This window comes from Ochlerotatus camptorhynchus, unplaced genomic scaffold (assembly GCF_037179485.1).
Source record: "Ochlerotatus camptorhynchus isolate MF236.1 unplaced genomic scaffold, CSIRO-AGI_Acam_v1.1 ptg000062l, whole genome shotgun sequence".
In the NCBI taxonomy this organism is placed as follows: domain Eukaryota; kingdom Metazoa; phylum Arthropoda; class Insecta; order Diptera; family Culicidae; genus Ochlerotatus; species Ochlerotatus camptorhynchus.
This window is the reverse complement of record NW_027040552.1, coordinates 10,956,634-10,975,550: the sequence shown is the minus strand read 5'-3', so window position 1 is coordinate 10,975,550 and position 18,917 is coordinate 10,956,634. Positions and strand designations below refer to the sequence as shown.

Sequence of the window (18,917 nt, the reverse complement as noted above, 5' to 3'; positions counted from 1 at the left end):
TCGCGCCAATCATCAAAATATTGTTTATGGATTTTTTCGGTGCAGTGATGCCAATCAGGCTGGCGTTTCACGCTATTTTATTTTCAAAATCGAATCAAGAGCTAATTTTCATTATGTCGTTAGTAACATTCGCACCAATCCGAGAAAAATAAAGTTTTGTTTTGATGACCGAAAAGTTATTCCTATTTCCAAGTAAACACATATAATCTCATAGTGATAGCAATGTTTTACATATTAAGCAGGGTTTTAATCATACAAATGCAAATCGCTAGCTTTCATGCTAAAAAATACTGGTTTTTGAGTGAAAAGTTATTATACGTCGTTTGGTGGCCCCTATTGTTACTTAAGTCAAAGTGTATTTACCAGGATATTCGGGAGAATTATCAATTACGTCTCCTTACGTGCAGCCCATTCATCATTTTAGGACCACCGAAATCATCTTAGCAACAAACAGTTCGATTTATTCACTTTAATAATGAGAAAGCGAAACGACAAACGTACACTTTTCACGGGTTTCTCACCCGCATAAACGTGAACCATAAATGGATCAATGAAAATGCTGAGGTTTTGACAGAACTGTGCTGTGGCTACCACAGTATTTTACATTTGATCGTCCATATACAGTAGCGCCAAAAGCATGCTGTGGTGGGTTCAAAACTTGACCATCTAAAATGATCAATTGACCTTACCTAAAATGGTTAAAAATTGTTTATAATCCCTGCTAAACTTTAACTGAAATGGTTATGGAACTTTACATGAACGTTTAATGATAAAGTTTCAACCTTATGTATTATGGTTTTTTGGAACTGGACCTTACAAATAATGGGTTGTTAAGAACCATTACCATTCCAAATTCTTGTTTTCTCCATACATTTTCAGAAAGAGAACTATATAAGAACGTTTTTACTTATGATTTGAGAACATTAATGGTAATGGTTATGGTAGTCAGTAAGGTCCATTAATGGTTTTGTATTATCGCTCAACTTTACGTGGAATATATCGTGAATTGGTAATCAGTAAATTACAGGCAACCAATTCGCGATATATTCTACATATAGTTGATCGATGTTACAAAACCATTCGTGGACCTTACTGACTACCATAACCATTACCATTAAAGTTCTCAAACCATAAGTTAAAAGGTTCTAATATAGTTCTCTTTCCGAAAATGTATGGAGAAAACAAGAATTTGGAACGGTAATGGTTCTTAACAACCCGTTATTTGTAAGGTCCAGTTCCAAAAAACCATAATACATAAGGTTGAAACTTTATCATTAAACGTTCATGTAAAGTTCCATAACCATTTCAGTTAAAGTTTAGCAGGGATTATAAACAATTTTTAACCATTTTAGGTAAGGTCAATTTATGGTTCGCGTTTATGCGGGCAGCGCTGTTACTTAAGTCAAACGGCATCTCCATAGAAATTGGGTGACTTAAGTAACATCGAAAACTATTTTGATCGGAAGGTGATTACGTCAAAAAGCAATTTTGCTGGCACATAAATTTAAAAATGGGATTTGATCCTATATTCGGACAGTATATCAGGCATAACATTTGATAACGGCACAAAAGCATTTGTAAACAAACTTTTTAAGGCCCTTTACACGCGAACCAAAGTACGCCCACGTAAACCAACAACATCATCGGATAGGGGCAACTATCACCTTTCCGAAAGTGGTATTGGTTTGCATGGGCGTACTTTGATTCGCGTGTAAAGGGCCGTAGAAAGTTTGTTTACAAAAGCTTTTGTGCCCTTATCAAATGTTATGCCTGATATAGTGTAATAGCAGGAGAATCGATTTACACTGATAGCTCGACTTTGTTTACCTTTGTTACATTCGACGTAATGAAAATTTGCTCTTGGAATCATTAATAATTAATTATTAACATGCACTGCAGTGCACGCTATTTCAAAACTTCCCAAATTTGGGTAGAATCCACCCAGATCGGTCAAAAATGGGTAAACTGTGTTGGACGTTACAAGTTGACAAATGAACAACATCGACATGAATCCGATCGACTTTGTTAATTTGTCAAATTTTCACTCGCAACATAGTTTACCCATTTTTGGGTAGGTTCAGTTTTGACAGATCTGGTTGGATTCTACCCAAATTTGGGTAGTTTTGAAATAGCGTGTGAGTATACACAACACGCTTACTTCAGCTTACTCACCGGATGAGTCGATCGTAGTCAATTCAGTGCCAACATTTCAAAGGGGCGTAATTGCTTTTGTAAACAATGGCTTTAGACGTCGATTTCTCGCAAATGAAAACCCACACCTCCAAATTACAAATGCTAGCTGATACAGGGGACATTCCTCTGCGTGCTGGTGTCATTCATTTTCATGAGTGAGCTTTCATTCGCGAGAAATCGACGACTAAAGCCATTGTTTACAAATGCAAGTACGCCCCTTTGAAATGTTGGCACTGAATTATTTCTTCTGATGCATTACACCGAAAATAGTTTTCATGTAGCTTCCATTGAAAACGCAAATGATTTTCATCCATAAACAAAATTAATGGAATTCATCTGAGTTTCACATAACATTTATGCGATCACGTTAATTTTATATGATTTTTCATATGAATTTCATCGGCCTCATAACATTCATGTGATTTTGTGGTGGGATTTTTAGCTATGTGATCACATGAAAGTTATTTGAAATTCACATGGTTTTCATCCATTAGATATGTGATAAATTTTTTGAGTGTAGGTTGTCAAAATCTGTGTAAACGAGAAATGTCAAACAGAGCATTTTATGAGACGTTTCTGGTTCAACTCATGAATGAACTTTGACAGGAGGCGGTTACCTAACGGCTGTGAGAAGCAATATCAATATCATCAAATTCTGGCTGGCAAACCAGCTCCTGTCATTTCATAAAATGGACTACTGAGTAAAAGCCACTCAGTCCGCCAAATCCGGGACTTACACTGAAACAAATCCATTGATAAAAATACTATATTGCTCCTGATATTGCTGGTTTAAATTGAATACCCTCACCAATAGATTTGTGCAGAAAACAATTTCATTTAATTTTATTATTATTTCTATCAAAATTAGTATGCATTTTGACCAAGCATAGTATTTTTGCCAGAATCATAGAAAAATTTTTAACATTCATAGTCATCTATACTGAATTAGTAGTAGATTTAACGGTAATAAGCATGATTATATTGAGAATAAGTGTTTTCTGCAAAATAGTTCTCCTAACTATGGTCCTAGTTTCAGTGTAGAAAAATGCCAGTCGTGTCGTAGCAACACCAATAAAAATTGTATGGTTAATTTGCTTAACGACGTGTTCTGCGTATCATCCAAACCATTTGTGGAATAGTTCAATGATTTGGGTTATCGTTCGGTTATGGTTATTTTTTATTAGGGAAGCTCTGTAAGAAACGGCGAAATTATTGTAAAACATCGGCCGAAATGTATTAAGAATAGTAGGAACGAGAGTAGGAATTGCATGCGGAGATGGTTTTCAGTCGTCTTCAGCTCCAACTAAATGAATCTTGTTTTTTTTTTATCAAATAAAAAACCCAAACTTCCCGGCTGAAAATATCACAGAGTGGTTTTGACTCACTCTGCGCGAGAACGTCGTTTACTCAAAAGCGAGTAAAAGTGCGCCTTTTGAATAGCCATACCATAGAGGTAGCTCTAAGACTGGAAGGTCCCGAAATAACGTGCTCAACTTTTTGGCTCAGCTCTGATACTCTCTTCGGTCCCAAGTTAATCGATTCACCCCTCGAAACATAGGAAAAACCAATAACCCCTCATTTTATCTGTCAAACTTTCATAGCGAATCAAAACAAACATTGCCTAGTACTAGAATTTCGACTAGAATGGGATACGTTAATCGTTTGCTTGGGACCAATAGGCTAGTCAAGTAGTGAGCCAATTTAAAATCTTTAGTTTCGTATTGATTGTTGGTAGTACGTTGAATAGATCTAGGAACAGATGGCGATAGTGTGTAAACGTCAAACGTAAGGGTTATTGACTATGCGCGCCACAGGTGGCGGTACTACCAACTAAAAACATTTAAATTGACCGTTAAATGCGTGTGCGATGAACAAATTGTTATGTCTGTTTGCCTGTGGGTTTAGTGTCAACAACCGAAAATTTAAATCTTGATTTAAAAAACGAGATGAACGTATCTGGGATCGATAAAAATATCGTTGTGCACAGAAAACGAAGTTCTATCAGATGAAGTATCAAAATTGGTATATTATTCGAAGTTAAACAACCCATAATTGAATAAATTGGCGTTGATGGCACCATGGAAAAATCGTCTCTCATAAAAATCCACACATTTTGATTGACGAATTTCCATGTGAAATCGGGTTCTTTAGGGGTATTGAGGTAAATGCATGCACTAGTAAAAATCCACACATAGCTAACAGAAAATTTCTATAAAATATTAAGCATAATATTCATTTGGCCACACATAATTAGATATCATGGAACAAAACACATACAGATTATGTGTCATATAAACAGTATGTGTGATCACATATAGAGATGATATGCCCGCATAAACGTGAACCATAAATTGACCTTACCTAAAATGGTTAAAAATTGTTTATAATCCCTGCTAAACTTTAACTGAAATGGTTATGGAACTTTACATGAACGTTTAATGATAAAGTTTCAACCTTATGTATTATGGTTTTTTGGAACTGGACCTTACAAATAATGGGTTGTTAAGAACCATTACCATTCCAAATTCTTGTTTTCTCCATACATTTTCAGAAAGAGAACTATATAAGAACGTTTTTACTTATGATTTGAGAACATTAATGGTAATGGTTATGGTAGTCAGTAAGGTCCATTAATGGTTTTGTATTATCGCTCAACTTTACGTGGAATATATCGTGAATTGGTAATCAGTAAATTACAGGCAACCAATTCGCGATATATTCTACATATAGTTGATCGATGTTACAAAACCATTCGTGGACCTTACTGACTACCATAACCATTACCATTAAAGTTCTCAAACCATAAGTTAAAAGGTTCTAATATAGTTCTCTTTCCGAAAATGTATGGAGAAAACAAGAATTTGGAACGGTAATGGTTCTTAACAACCCGTTATTTGTAAGGTCCAGTTCCAAAAAACCATAATACATAAGGTTGAAACTTTATCATTAAACGTTCATGTAAAGTTCCATAACCATTTCAGTTAAAGTTTAGCAGGGATTATAAACAATTTTTAACCATTTTAGGTAAGGTCAATTTATGGTTCGCGTTTATGCGGGTGTGCAAGTGAGATTTATGTGTCTGGCATATAGAAACTATATTATAAATCTAATTGCAAAAATCTATGTGTTGAACACATAGAAACAATCATTGACTTTTTATCAGCGTATTCTTAATCTGAACCGAAATAACCAAAACTGCAAGTTACACAGATTTGCATTTTCATCAATTTTGATACACTGGAACAATTTTAAATGAGTGCAATTACATTAGCAAAAATCACCATATTAGTGCCCCTTGGTGGGACTTTGTATGGGAGTGAGCTGTCTATTTATAAGTTTAGTGTCAAACAGTGAAATTATTATTTTGATTCAAATCTTGATTAAAAAATCGGGATGAATCTGATATCCCTAATAATAATAACTATAAAATAGAACTTAACGACGTTTTCGGGGTATCATCCAAACCATTTGTGGAATAGTTGACCCATCCGAGATACAGTTCGTTTATGGTATTTTTGATTAGAGATATTTTTCAAAATTAAATTATCCAAGTCCACATGATTTTCATGTGACAACATACAATAGAATATATTGTACTTACTCAACTTTTTGGCTCAGCTCTGGTACTATCTTCGGTCCCAAGTTAATCGATGTACCCCTCGAAACATAGGAAAATCCATGAACCCCTCATTTTATCTGTCAAACTTTCATAGCGAATCAAAACAAACATAGTTTAGTACTAGAATTCCGACTAGAATGGGATACGTTAATCGTTTGCTTGGGACCAATAGGCTAGTCAAGTAGTGAGCCAATTTAAAATCGTTAGTTTCCATCGGATGCTTAGGCTGTGTTCCATTTGCAGAATTTTCGCTTAAATTTGACTCTTCGAAAATAAATTTAGATGTTCAAAAATCCCTCTGTTGTTTATCGGCCAATTTTCGAAAAGATGTGTGATGAAATTGATTACTTGTATGTCAGAAATAAGTCTGGTACAATGCAGGCTAGATAGCAGGAATATTTGAAAATTTCACAACTGTCAAATTTAAGTCAAAAGTCGACAAACATTTAATGGAACCTTGAATGGAACACAGCCTTACAATACGATCGAATGTTGGCAATAGATTTTGTTTTTTTGTGATTTTATACTATTTTATGGTAATTGTATTTTTTTTTCCCGGATCCAATTCACGATATATTCCACATAAAGTTGATCGATGTTTCAAAATCATCCATGGATTTTACTGACTACCATAACCATTACCATTTGCTGTCCATTTATATCAGGCCACTGACAAGGCCTATACCATCAGCAGCGTTTGACAGCAGGCAGCATGTCCCGGGCTCAAATCGTTTATTTTGCTGTTCTGGGCCCGCTGTCACGATATAACATGTTGCCTACGCGCCTGCCACTGGGCTGATTTATATAGAGCTTTTTGACGTTGAATCGGCGCACACTACTGCACCATTTAAATCGAACGAGTGCGAGTAAGAGGGAAACAGATTAGTGGGAAAAAAAAAGACTTAGGCTGTGTTCCATTTGTAAAATTTTCACTTAAATTTGACACTTCGAAAATAAATTAAGATGTTCGAAAATCCCTCTGTTGTTGATCGGCCGATTTTCGAGAAAGCGTCTGTCAAAGTTGATTCCTTGTCTGTCATAAATAAGTCTGCTGGAATAGCAGGTTTATTTGAAAATTTTCCATCTGTCAACTTTAAGTGAAAATTCACCAAATGGAACACAGCCTTATACCCTGGACAGACTATGGCTTATATCATGTAATATAAGCTGTCTTGCAATGAGCACTCATACATCTAGTTTTCACTGGAAATCCTATGTATGAGTGCTCATTGCAAGACAGCCTATATTACATGATATAAGCCATAGTCTGTCCAGGGTATTAGTTTGTGTACATTTATCAGTTTCGCTCTTTTGGAATGTTGGTACTGAAATGAAACACAACCATATTTTCAGGGGTTTCTTATTTCCGTGTACTTTCCTAAGTTTAGCCCTGGCAGTTTCCGAATTGTCAAAATCGCCATCATAGCGTTTTTCGACCGCAAGTTCGTGGGAAAGCCGCACGAGAGTAACGACGCATCATTTTTATTGAAAATTTAATCGTTCATTAAAACTAGAAAAAAGTCTCAATTTCGTCGGAAAATATCGTAAATCGCTAGAATAGCGATGTTTGAAAACGAAGATGGTAAGATGGGATGAAAATTGATTGGTTTTAAGCCTTTTTCCAGCAACTAGAATCTTGTGAAAATCTTCCGTCTGGCATGAATAATAAGAAGAATGATGGCGGAGACTCATTTTGATTATTCGACCTTTCTCTTGTTGCAGGGGATCACTTCGAGGAGGAGGATCCAGAGGAAATCTCTCACGAACTGTGGCAGGAAGCCTGCTGGATCGTGATCAACGCTTATTTCGACGAAAAGGGTCTGGTGCGGCAGCAGCTGGACAGTTTCGACGAATTCATTCAGGTAATAAATACTAGATCGTCTACTCGTAATGCAAACTAAACCCTTTTTTTTTTTGTTTCTAGATGTCCGTTCAACGTATTGTGGAAGATTCCCCGGCAATTGAATTGGCGGCCGAAGCGCAGCACACTTCAGGGGATATTGAAACACCGGTATGTTCAATCAAGGTAGTGGTTGTTGAGAACGTCATTTGATTGTTTCTTTTGTTTCAGACTCGATACGTTCTGAAATTCGACCAGATTTACCTTTCGAAGCCAACCCATTGGGAAAAGGATGGTTCCCCGTCGCCTATGATGCCGAACGAAGCTCGCCTTCGCAATTTGACCTACTCTGCTCCCCTGTACGTGGACATTACTAAAACCAAAATCGTCGAAGGTCAAGATCCGGTTGAAACTCAACACCAGAAAACGTTCATTGGAAAAATTCCGATCATGTTGCGTTCGACGTACTGTTTGCTGTCCCAACTGACGGATCGTGATTTGACAGAATTGAACGAGTGCCCTCTCGATCCGGGTGGTTATTTCATCATCAACGGTTCAGAGAAGGTTTTGATTGCTCAGGAGAAAATGGCCACCAATACCGTGTACGTGTTCAGCATGAAGGATGGAAAATACGCGTACAAGTCTGAAATTCGTTCCTGCTTGGAGCACAGTTCGCGTCCGACTTCCACGCTTTGGTGTAACATGATGGCTCGTGGTGGTCAGAGTATCAAAAAGTCGGCCATTGGTCAGCGAGTGATTGCTATTTTGCCCTACGTCAAACAGGAAATTCCTATTATGATCGTGTTCCGAGCTCTGGGGTTCGTGGCGGATCGTGATATTCTAGAGCACATTATCTACGACTTTGACGATCCGGAGATGATGGAAATGGTTAAGCCATCGTTGGATGAAGCTTTCGTGGTGCAAGAGCAGAATGTGGCGTTGAATTTTATTGGTGCGAGAGGTGCCCGGCCTGGTGTCACCAAGGACAAACGTATTAAGTACGCTAAGGAAATCCTGCAGAAGGAAATGTTACCCCATGTGGGTGTTTCGGATTTCTGCGAAACGAAGAAGGCATATTTTCTGGGCTACATGGTACATCGATTGCTCCTGGCTGCTTTGGGTCGCCGTGAACTGGACGATCGTGATCACTACGGAAACAAACGACTGGATTTGGCCGGACCATTGTTGGCGTTCTTGTTCCGAGGATTGTTCAAGAATCTGATGAAGGAAGTCCGAATGTATTCCCAAAAGTTCATCGATCGTGGAAAAGACTTCAATCTGGAGCTGGCAATCAAGACAAAGATCATTACCGATGGCTTGCGTTATTCGTTGGCCACGGGTAATTGGGGAGATCAGAAGAAGGCTCATCAGGCCCGTGCTGGAGTGTCTCAGGTATTGAACAGACTTACATTCGCCTCCACCTTGTCCCATTTGCGTCGCGTCAACTCTCCGATTGGACGTGACGGTAAATTGGCCAAGCCTCGTCAGTTGCACAATACTCTTTGGGGTATGATTTGTCCAGCCGAAACACCGGAAGGTGCTGCTGTCGGATTGGTAAAGAACCTAGCCCTTATGGCCTACATTTCTGTCGGATCGCAACCTTCGCCCATTCTTGAGTTCTTGGAGGAGTGGTCCATGGAAAATTTGGAAGAAATTGCTCCGTCCGCCATTGCCGATGCGACCAAGATCTTTGTTAACGGTTGCTGGGTCGGAATTCATCGTGATCCCGAACAGTTGATGGCCACCCTTAGGAAACTGCGTCGTCAGATGGATATCATCGTATCCGAAGTATCTATGATTCGGGATATCCGAGACCGAGAGATTCGAATCTACACAGATGCTGGGCGTATTTGCAGACCATTGCTGATTGTCGAAAACGGAAGCCTGTTGCTACGCAAAAATCACGTGGATATGTTAAAGGATCGCGACTACAACAACTACGGTTGGCAGGTGCTGGTTGCCTCCGGTGTCGTTGAATACATAGACACATTGGAAGAGGAAACCGTCATGATCGCTATGACCCCATATGATTTGAAACAGGACAAAGAGTACGCATACTGTACGACATACACACATTGCGAAATCCATCCGGCTATGATCCTCGGTGTTTGCGCGTCCATTATTCCATTCCCCGATCACAATCAGAGTCCTCGTAACACTTATCAAAGTGCTATGGGTAAGCAAGCTATGGGCGTCTACATTACAAACTTCCACGTCCGGATGGACACACTTGCCCACGTACTCTACTACCCAATGAAGCCACTCGTCACTACCCGTTCCATGGAATATCTACGGTTCCGTGAGCTCCCGGCCGGTATCAACTCGATCGTAGCCATTCTCTGCTACACCGGTTACAACCAGGAAGATTCTGTCATCTTGAACGCATCCGCCGTAGAGCGTGGCTTCTTCCGATCGGTGTTTTACCGTTCATACAAGGATTCCGAAAGCAAAAAAATTGGCGACCAAGAAGAACAATTTGAAAAACCGAACCGTCAAAGCTGCCAAGGTATGCGAAATGCCCTCTACGACAAACTGGACGAAGACGGTATCATTGCTCCAGGACTTCGTGTCTCCGGTGACGACGTGGTCATTGGAAAAACTATAACCCTTCCCGATACTGAAGACGACCTGGATGGAACCACCAAACGCTACACCAAGCGAGACGGTTCCACCTTCCTACGTAATTCCGAAACGGGAATCGTCGATCAAGTCATGTTGACCCTCAACAGCGAAGGCTACAAGTTCTGCAAAATCCGTGTCCGTTCGGTTCGTATTCCACAGATCGGTGACAAATTCGCCTCCCGTCACGGTCAAAAAGGTACCTGTGGTATCCAATATCGTCAGGAAGATATGCCCTTCACCTGCGAGGGACTCACACCGGACATCATCATTAACCCGCACGCCATTCCGTCGCGTATGACAATTGGCCATTTGATCGAGTGTATCCAGGGTAAGCTGGGTTCGAACAAGGGAGAAATCGGTGACGCCACTCCGTTCAACGATGCTGTCAACGTGCAGAAGATTTCTACCTTCCTGCAGGAATACGGCTATCAACTCCGTGGCAACGAAGTAATGTACAACGGTCACACTGGTCGTAAGATCAATGCCCAGGTTTTCCTTGGCCCTACCTACTATCAACGTTTGAAGCATATGGTGGACGATAAGATTCACTCGCGTGCCCGTGGTCCGGTGCAGATTCTGGTACGACAGCCTATGGAGGGTCGTGCCCGTGACGGTGGTCTACGTTTCGGTGAGATGGAACGTGATTGTCAAATCTCTCACGGTGCTGCCCAGTTCTTGAGGGAGCGTCTGTTCGAGGTGTCCGATCCCTACCGGATACATGTGTGCAACTTCTGCGGGCTGATTGCGATCGCCAATATGCGGAACAACACGTTCGAGTGCAAGGGATGCAAGAATAAGACTCAGGTAATTTCAAACTTTGATTGCGTTAGCAAATGGCATAATTTAATCAACTTCGCTTTTCAACAGATATCACAGGTGAAGCTACCGTACGCTGCTAAGCTGTTGTTCCAAGAGCTGATGTCTATGAACATAGCACCTCGTCTGATGGTGTTGTAAGATGTGGGACACCTGAATTACATGTCCCCAGCATCAGCAGTAATCATTGGTTGCATTCAATTTTATGATTTGATTTAAAATATTATCCTTAATAATGTATGACTAATTTTGTGCGTGTTGTTTCTTGTAAAGAAATTCCTATGTTCTCATTTTGTTTATGGTGGTCTAATAAACAAGTAGGGTACTTGTTGTTCGCGAAACGTTCGACAACAACAACGACAGAAAATCGATGTCGATTGTCGCATTTTACAACAATTTACAAACAATTAGCTATCAGTTTGTTTTCAGCTGTGGACTCAGCAACACTTCTTGTTTCGATCGCTTTATCGGCAGTTCTACCACAAACGAAGTGACAGACGACTAACTGGCGAAGAAATCCATTTAAATAATGTGGTTCACTGTAATAGAATTTTCTTGGAAGCTTGTGCCATCATCCACCAGATGGGTTAGTTTTTTTGTTTTGATTTGAACAAAGTTGATTTTGTGTACAATGATTCTTTGACAGTGTGCAAAGAGTGTATCATTTTGTCATTTTTTTTATGCATTTCAGTTTTGAGTAGAGTGAAAGAGATAGAACCAAAACATTCTAGTACATTTGGTGAAAATGCTAGTTCAATCTAGTAGTAGTGTTGCCATGTGGTACAATCCAATAGTAGTGGTGTTGCCATGTGGTACACTAAAAAATTGAAATAGCAGGTTAGTCACCAAAGCTTTCGAGCCGCTCCGTCTGTCACTTCGTTTGTGCTACTACTTTCGACTAGAATAGGGTACGTTAATCGTTTGCTTGGGACCAATAGGCTAGTCAAGTAGTGAGCCAATTTAAAATCGTTAGTTTCGTATTGATTGTTGATATAAACCAGCAGAGTTTTTATGACTCAGCTGGGTTTTCAATCACAATAAAACATACGTTGGCGAACAGGTACTTAAACAAACTTTAGTAGAGTCATGGAGGCTCAAGCACTCCTGGCTCAGAGCTTTTGGCGGGAATGAACTTACTGAGAAATATCAAAACCAATTTTACACTTGAAAATTTTTTCAAGAAATTCTAGATAGAGCTGGAATTTGGGCGTAACAGCTTTTGTAAACAATTACTTCTCTCGATGATTTCTAGGAATTCAAGGCACGCCCACGCAAACCAACATTACCGTCAGGCAGGGGAAGTCTTACCCTACCAGATGGTGATGTTGATTTGCGTGGCGAACCTTGATTTTCAAGACATCATCGAAAGAAGTCATTATTTACAAAAGTTGTTACGCCCTAATGCCCATTGGCTTGCAATATAAAATCGATTGACTCCGCAGTACCCAGCTGGACACGAATCCTATTGGCATGATTGCCATTGTGGAGGAAGAGCGATCTTCATCAAATTTAAATCGGAAGCATGTATGCATTTAGGCCTATTCTGCGCGGTTTGTGAGGTGAGGTGACTCGCTATCACTAGTGGATATGCAAATCAAATGGGAAGTCACCTCAGCTCATACGCAGAATAGGCCTGATTATGCTCTGATGCATAACCAAGAGCAATTAACTTTCCATTATGCTCACAGTTAAGGTACGAATGTCGCTGGCGGGGCAACGTTCAATTCGTGCGAGTGTTGTACCATAGAGGTAACTCTAAGACCACTGGGTCCCGAAGAAAATCATTATTATTTTTGGCTCACTCAGTACCAGAACAACGGTCCCAAGCAGTCCCAAGCTATTTCACTCACCCCTGCATGTTCTGCATGAATCCACACACCCCTGATGTTATCTGTCAAACTTTCATAGCGAATCAAAACAAACATAGTGTAGTAATAGAATTTCAACTAGAATAGGGTACGTTAATCGTTTGCTTGGGACCAATAGGCTACTAAAGTGGTGAGCCAATTTAAAATCGTTAGTTTCGTATTGATTGTTGGTTGTACGGCCTTCAACCAGAAGTACTAGATGGGATAAGTGGATAAGTCTATTAACGTCTCTTTAAACTATAATAGTACTAGATGGGGATCTAACGTTGGTGGTAGGAAAGTAAGGGAAAGTAAAGCATGCCATTCGGGAAAAAAATTCCTGTTGCATTGGGCCTCGATATGTTCACAGGAGTGCGAGGTGTTTACATGGACGTGAAAAGGGGGATTCCCTCCTTGCTTAATTTCCTTAATAGGATGGGGAACATATTCCATTCGGGAGACAAGTACAAATGCTTTCTATGTAAGGCGAAGGGACGCCGGATGAGTTCCTGTCTCAAGCGGAAGGCCCGGAAACAGCAGATGCAGCTTGGAAAACAACCGTATTTGAACAAAAATAAGGACGAAGAAAAATGTGTCGAAAGAGGTGGAAACTAGAAATACTCAGAGCACGAACGAAGTGACAGACGACTAACTGGCGAAGAAATCAATTAAAATAATGTGGTTCGCTGTAATAGAATTTTCTTAGAAGCGCCACCAGATGAGCTAGTATTTTTGTTTTGATTTGAACAAAGTTGATTTTGTGTGCAATATGATCTTTGACAGTGTGCAAAGAGTGTATCATTTTGTCATTTTTTTTATGCATTTCAGTTTAGAGTAGAGTGAAAGAGATAGAATCAAAACATTCTAGTACATTTGGTGAAAATGCTAGTTCAATCCAGTAGTAGCACAAACGAAGTGACAGACGGAGCGGCTCGAAAACTTTGGTGACTAACCTGCTATTTCAATTTTTCAGTGTACCACATGGCAACACCACTACTACTAGATTGTACCACATGGCAACACTACTACTGGATTGTACTAGCATTTTCACCAAATGTATTAGAATGTTTCGGTTCTATCTCTTTCACTCTACTCAAAACTGAAATGCATAAAAAAATGACAAAATGATACACTCTTTGCACACTGTCAAAGAATCATTGTACACAAAATCAACTTTGTTCAAATCAAAACAAAAAAACTAACCCATCTGGTGGATGATGGCACAAGCTTCCAAGAAAATTCTATTACAGTGAACCACATTATTTAAATGGATTTCTTTGCCAGTTAGTCGTCTGTCACTTCGTTTGTGGTAGTAGTGTTGTCATGTGGTACAATCCAGTAGTAGTGGTGTTGCCATGTGGTACACTGAAAAATTGCAATAGCAGGTGCGTCACCAAAGTTTCGAGCTGCTCCGTCTGTCACTTCGTTTGTGGTGCAAAGAGTGTAACCCGAAAGGACGGTAGAACATTAGGCGGATCGGCGGCACGCGCAGCCAAGGAGAAGAAAAATCAAGATCTAAATACCTAATTGCATTGAAAAAAAAATTAGTCCCTCAGCTCCGTTTAGCTCCAAGAGATATTGAGCATACCAAATAAATACTTTGAAAAAAAAAACAATTAGGTACCGTCAAACGGGGTGACTTTCAAACACTAGTGTGGAATTAGGGTTTTTGTTGATTATTAAATCCATAACCATAAATGTTAACAAGAGATGAACTAGCCTCAGGCTAAAAATCTCTAAAATAAAGAAAAAAAAAAAAAAAAAAAAAAACATAAATGTTAACGTCTGTCGCGTGAGCGTTTGTCGTATACACTCTGTTGTTTATTGTGCCTGGCAATTGGACAAGTGAAAAAACGTTAAATTTTTAATGTTTTTCTAAAATAATCAGCGTACCTTATAATGACTCTCTCTCGCTGATTTAGTTTCATCGGGCAGTTACCGATGCTGCCGAAGCGGCTTATTTCCGATTTGAGGACAACTGATTTGTTCAGCAGATGCGTTCTAAAGGGTGTCCACGATGAAATTGCCACACACAAAATTGATTCGCAAAATTCGAGTTTTCATCCGATTGCCATCGAATTTTCAGGGATTGAGAAATAACTATTAAACTTCATTTTACCATTTTACTCGTATTTTATTTACAGTCCATACGCAAATGCCCGCACCTTGGCCTTAACCCCGGCCATAAGATTCTGCACAACCTGTGAATCAACCGTTTTTTGCATGTAAATCCATACTTTCTTCAGTTCCTCGACTGTCTTCACTATCTTAGGTCGTTTAAGAAGGTGCTGCTTCATAATCGCCCAGTACTTCTCGATGGGGCGGAGCTCCGGAGTGTTGGGAGGGTTGAACATTTTCGGCACGAAATTGACCTTATTGTCCGCATACCACTTCAGCACGTCCTTGGAGTAGTAGCATGAGGCCAAATCCGGCCAGAAGATTGTTGGGACGTTGTGGGCCTTCAGGAGAGGAAGCAGCTGCTTCTGGAGGCACTCTTTTATGTACACCTGTCCGTTCATCGTGTCCTGGGTCACGAAAGGTGCACTCCGCTTCCCGCACGTGCAGATGGCTTGCCAAACCAGGAATTTCTTCGCAAATTTGGACATCTTCTGAGTGCGGACATGCTCCAGAACGCTGAACTTATCCTTGGCCGTGAAAAACAGGTTGCCGGGGATCTGTTTGAAGTCGGCCTTCACATATGTTTCGTCGTCCATGATGCGCGATTAGGGGCCTTTTGTACCTTGAACGTTCGAAGCCCAGCCTTAGTTTTGGCCTTCTGTACAAAACTTCGGCTTAGGTGCAGCTTCTTAGCCACATCCCTAACGGAGGCGTTCGGATTTCGGTTGAAAGCCCCAACTACGCGGTTGTGATTTTTGGTGTTGTACGGAATACTTTTTCCTTCACTTCTGGGCTTCCGATCGGTGGTCAACCGTTCCTCGAACCGCTTATTCACTCGCGACACCGTGGAATTCGCGATTCCCAACGTTTTAGCGATGGAACGATGCGAGAGATCCTTGTTCTCGTGATGAATGCGCAAGATTTTATCACGCACGAGCTGTTCTTTCGACTCCATTTCCGCGAGTTTTGATCACAGGACTTTAAAACTTGCAGGATGTAAATAATGCACTATGAACTAAATCCACCCAAATTTTCATTAAATTCTACCCAACGGTTAAAAAGTTAGAGCAATTTCATAGTGTGGCAATTTCATCGTGGACACCCTTTATTCCAGAGAGTTGAAAACTGTGAAGTTCCCTGAACAGGAAGATTGTGAACATGATTCAAGGACTGGTGTTTTCACATTTGCGATGGAAACAAAATGCGCATTTCTCGGTTATAGAATTGATTGACATTTAATCAAATTATTAACGTACTCGTCAACATCACACATCCACAAAACAAGTTTGGGCTAGCGCGGATAAAATAAATGAAAATCTTGTCCAGCTTCGTGTGTGTACAATTCAGATGAATCCATGCAAAAAATCTTTAGTGGAGCTGGACAAACCTCATGAATTTGGCGTTTACGAGTGTGATGATTTTGTTTGCGGATTTACGTGAGAAAGTGAAGGAGGGAAGATTTTTTGCTTTTTTTCACACACATGTAAATGAGAAACACCGTTGGAGTAAAGATAGTCTCCAAGCTCAAAAACAGCAGGGTGGCCAGTGATTTTTCATTTTGAAATTCCCGGTTTTCCCGGTTCAAATCTTAAAAATTTCCCGTTTGTTAATATTCAACAAAAAACGAAACCGTACGCATTTTTTAAAACGTGGCCAACTGTAAATTTTCAGTGGTTATTTGTGGAAAAAATGAAAGCCAAATTACAGAAAGTGTTTTCTGAAGCTATAGGAAAAATTCAACTCTATGAGCCACTTATTGATCGATACTTTGATAAATCGAATTCTACCACTTTTTATGATCGATACATCTTATGATTTCAAAGCCCTAGAATTGATTGAGTGACAGAGATTAAGGTCACTGGGCCAAATGCTATCTGGATAAATAGGTTATATAATAGGTGAATTGTGAAGAATGAGATTAAATTTAAAAAATGTTTCAGAAAAATTAACTTGGTACAAATGAGAATTAGAGCAAATTGATAGTGATATCGGATAGAGAAGATGTGTATTCACTGAAAGATTATTTACTAAAAAGATAGATTCCCAAGATTCTGGGGCTTTGAAATTTGTGTAGGGTCTGAAAAAAGAACTTTTCTTCAAAATTTGGGATTAATAACAATCTTCGTGATGCAAGATTTAGAGAAAAAAAAATAGTTAAAATATGAGAGTTTGAAAATCTTCCAAGATCACAGATTTGAAAAAAAATATCATATTTATTAAATAGTCGTGCAGTCATAATTGTCAAGGTTCTGAGACTTGGAAGTATTTTAAGAGTTAAAACAAATTACAGAACAATCGATAGAATCTTGCGAAATTTTCAGAAAATTTAAAAGTATTCATAGTGTTGATTTCAAAAATATATTGAGGAGGATCTCACATAGTTTTCGAAGGAGAAGTTCAGAGCAGAATACCAGAATTATTCTGACATGAAGTCCTTAGAAATTGTTAGCAGAATTTGGAGGGATTTCTGTGGAGAAGATTGCAAGTTCTAAATTAAATTATTAGGTAATTTTTGAAGAATCCCAAGAGAATTAAGATGATAATTCAACAAGAAACAGAGTTCTAAGAGTGTTCTGGCGATAATTTCAACCTTAGTGTGAATGATTCATCAAAGAGCTCCAACAAAATTTATTGCAAAAAAATTGCTAATAATTAGAAAGAAATTCTTTAAAATACTCCAAGAGGTTTCTAAATAATTTCGAAAGATTTATGCTAGAGTTAAAAGAAAATTTTGAAAAGGATTTCAATGAAATCAAAGTCTCCGAATAGGTTTAAGTGAATTCTAAGACGGATTCCAAACAATTTCTTAGAAGCGGTTTCAAGGAAATTCCAAAAAGAATTCAATTGTAATTATCATGCAGAGTGTTTTCTGGTTAATTTTAAAAGAATCATATAATAATTCAGAGAAGAATTCCAAGTTCATTCTGAAATTCATATCATGAGAATTTATAATAAAATTAAAACTCGGGCAAATAATAGTTCAGTTTCAGTTTTTACAAATATTTGTTTCTTAAGTCCAGCATCTTCAATATTTTGTTTTAAGGCACATGCACTTTACATCTGAAATTGAATCGCAAAAATCAATTTGAAAAATATATAATATATTCCTATGGTGTGTCTAATTTATTTTTTCGCGGTTCTCTCATCGAATTCTCGGTGTTTTCCCGGTTACTTTTCAAATTCCCGGATATATCCCGGTTTTCCCGGTTCGCTGGCCACCCTGAAGACAGTCGTCAACGCTAATGTAAAATTCGGGTACATGTGTACTGCCCTTTTCAGCATAGTTGCCCCATTCGTTAAAACATTTTTCGCGACATTATCTGAAAAAAAAGTAGGACACTTTTCGTGTACATTGTAAAGTGATGGTACTTGACAATCGATTACAAAACGTATAACTCATTTTCACCGAAAATGCTAATGGGACTTTTATGCCGCACAGGGCAGTGTAGGGTATAGTCGCTATATTCATAGTCTGGCGGATAGAATTTCGATTTATCAAAAAGCGGAACAAATTCAATATATTGTAGACCAATAATTGAAAAGGTACTATGAACTTTTATAAACAAAACGTTGATTATTCTTTCCTCGCTAATCGAACGTAAATTACCAGCGTCGTCGGATAGGGGAAACTTTCCTCAACCCAAAGATGGTGTTAGTTTGCGTAGGCGAGCCTTGAGTCACGAGAAAACGGTTTTCGAAGTTTTGTTGGCAATAGCTGATGTGCACTTTTCTGTTATTGGTCGTGATTTGCTCGATTGGTTCCGCTATTTGACAGCTCAATTGGTTCCCGAGATTCTATCCGCCAGACTATGAATATAGCGACTATAGTGTAGGGATGTCATCTAAATGCTAGACTTATACA

At 39.1% G+C, this 18,917-nt stretch overlaps 1 protein-coding gene across 1 annotated transcript; it reads left to right on the top strand.

Annotated features, from left to right (window-relative positions):
• Positions 1-7,271: 7,271 nt before the first annotated feature.
• On the top strand, positions 7,272-11,297 carry RpII140 (RNA polymerase II subunit RpII140). Its single transcript, XM_065239768.1, has 5 exons — positions 7,272-7,394; positions 7,535-7,674; positions 7,737-7,823; positions 7,884-11,078; positions 11,142-11,297. Exons 1-5 carry the CDS (start codon positions 7,376-7,378, stop codon positions 11,229-11,231), a joined length of 3,531 nt encoding a protein of 1,176 aa, XP_065095840.1. The 5' UTR covers positions 7,272-7,375; the 3' UTR covers positions 11,232-11,297.
• The last annotated feature ends 7,620 nt before the right edge of the window (positions 11,298-18,917 follow it).

Excerpts from the sequence above, each read along its gene's own strand:
- RpII140 (XM_065239768.1), top strand. Across the intron at positions 7,824-7,883 it reads CAGGGGATATTGAAACACCG|ACTCGATACGTTCTGAAATT; the intron begins GTATGTTCAATC and ends CTTTTGTTTCAG. Across the intron at positions 11,079-11,141 it reads GATGCAAGAATAAGACTCAG|ATATCACAGGTGAAGCTACC; the intron begins GTAATTTCAAAC and ends GCTTTTCAACAG.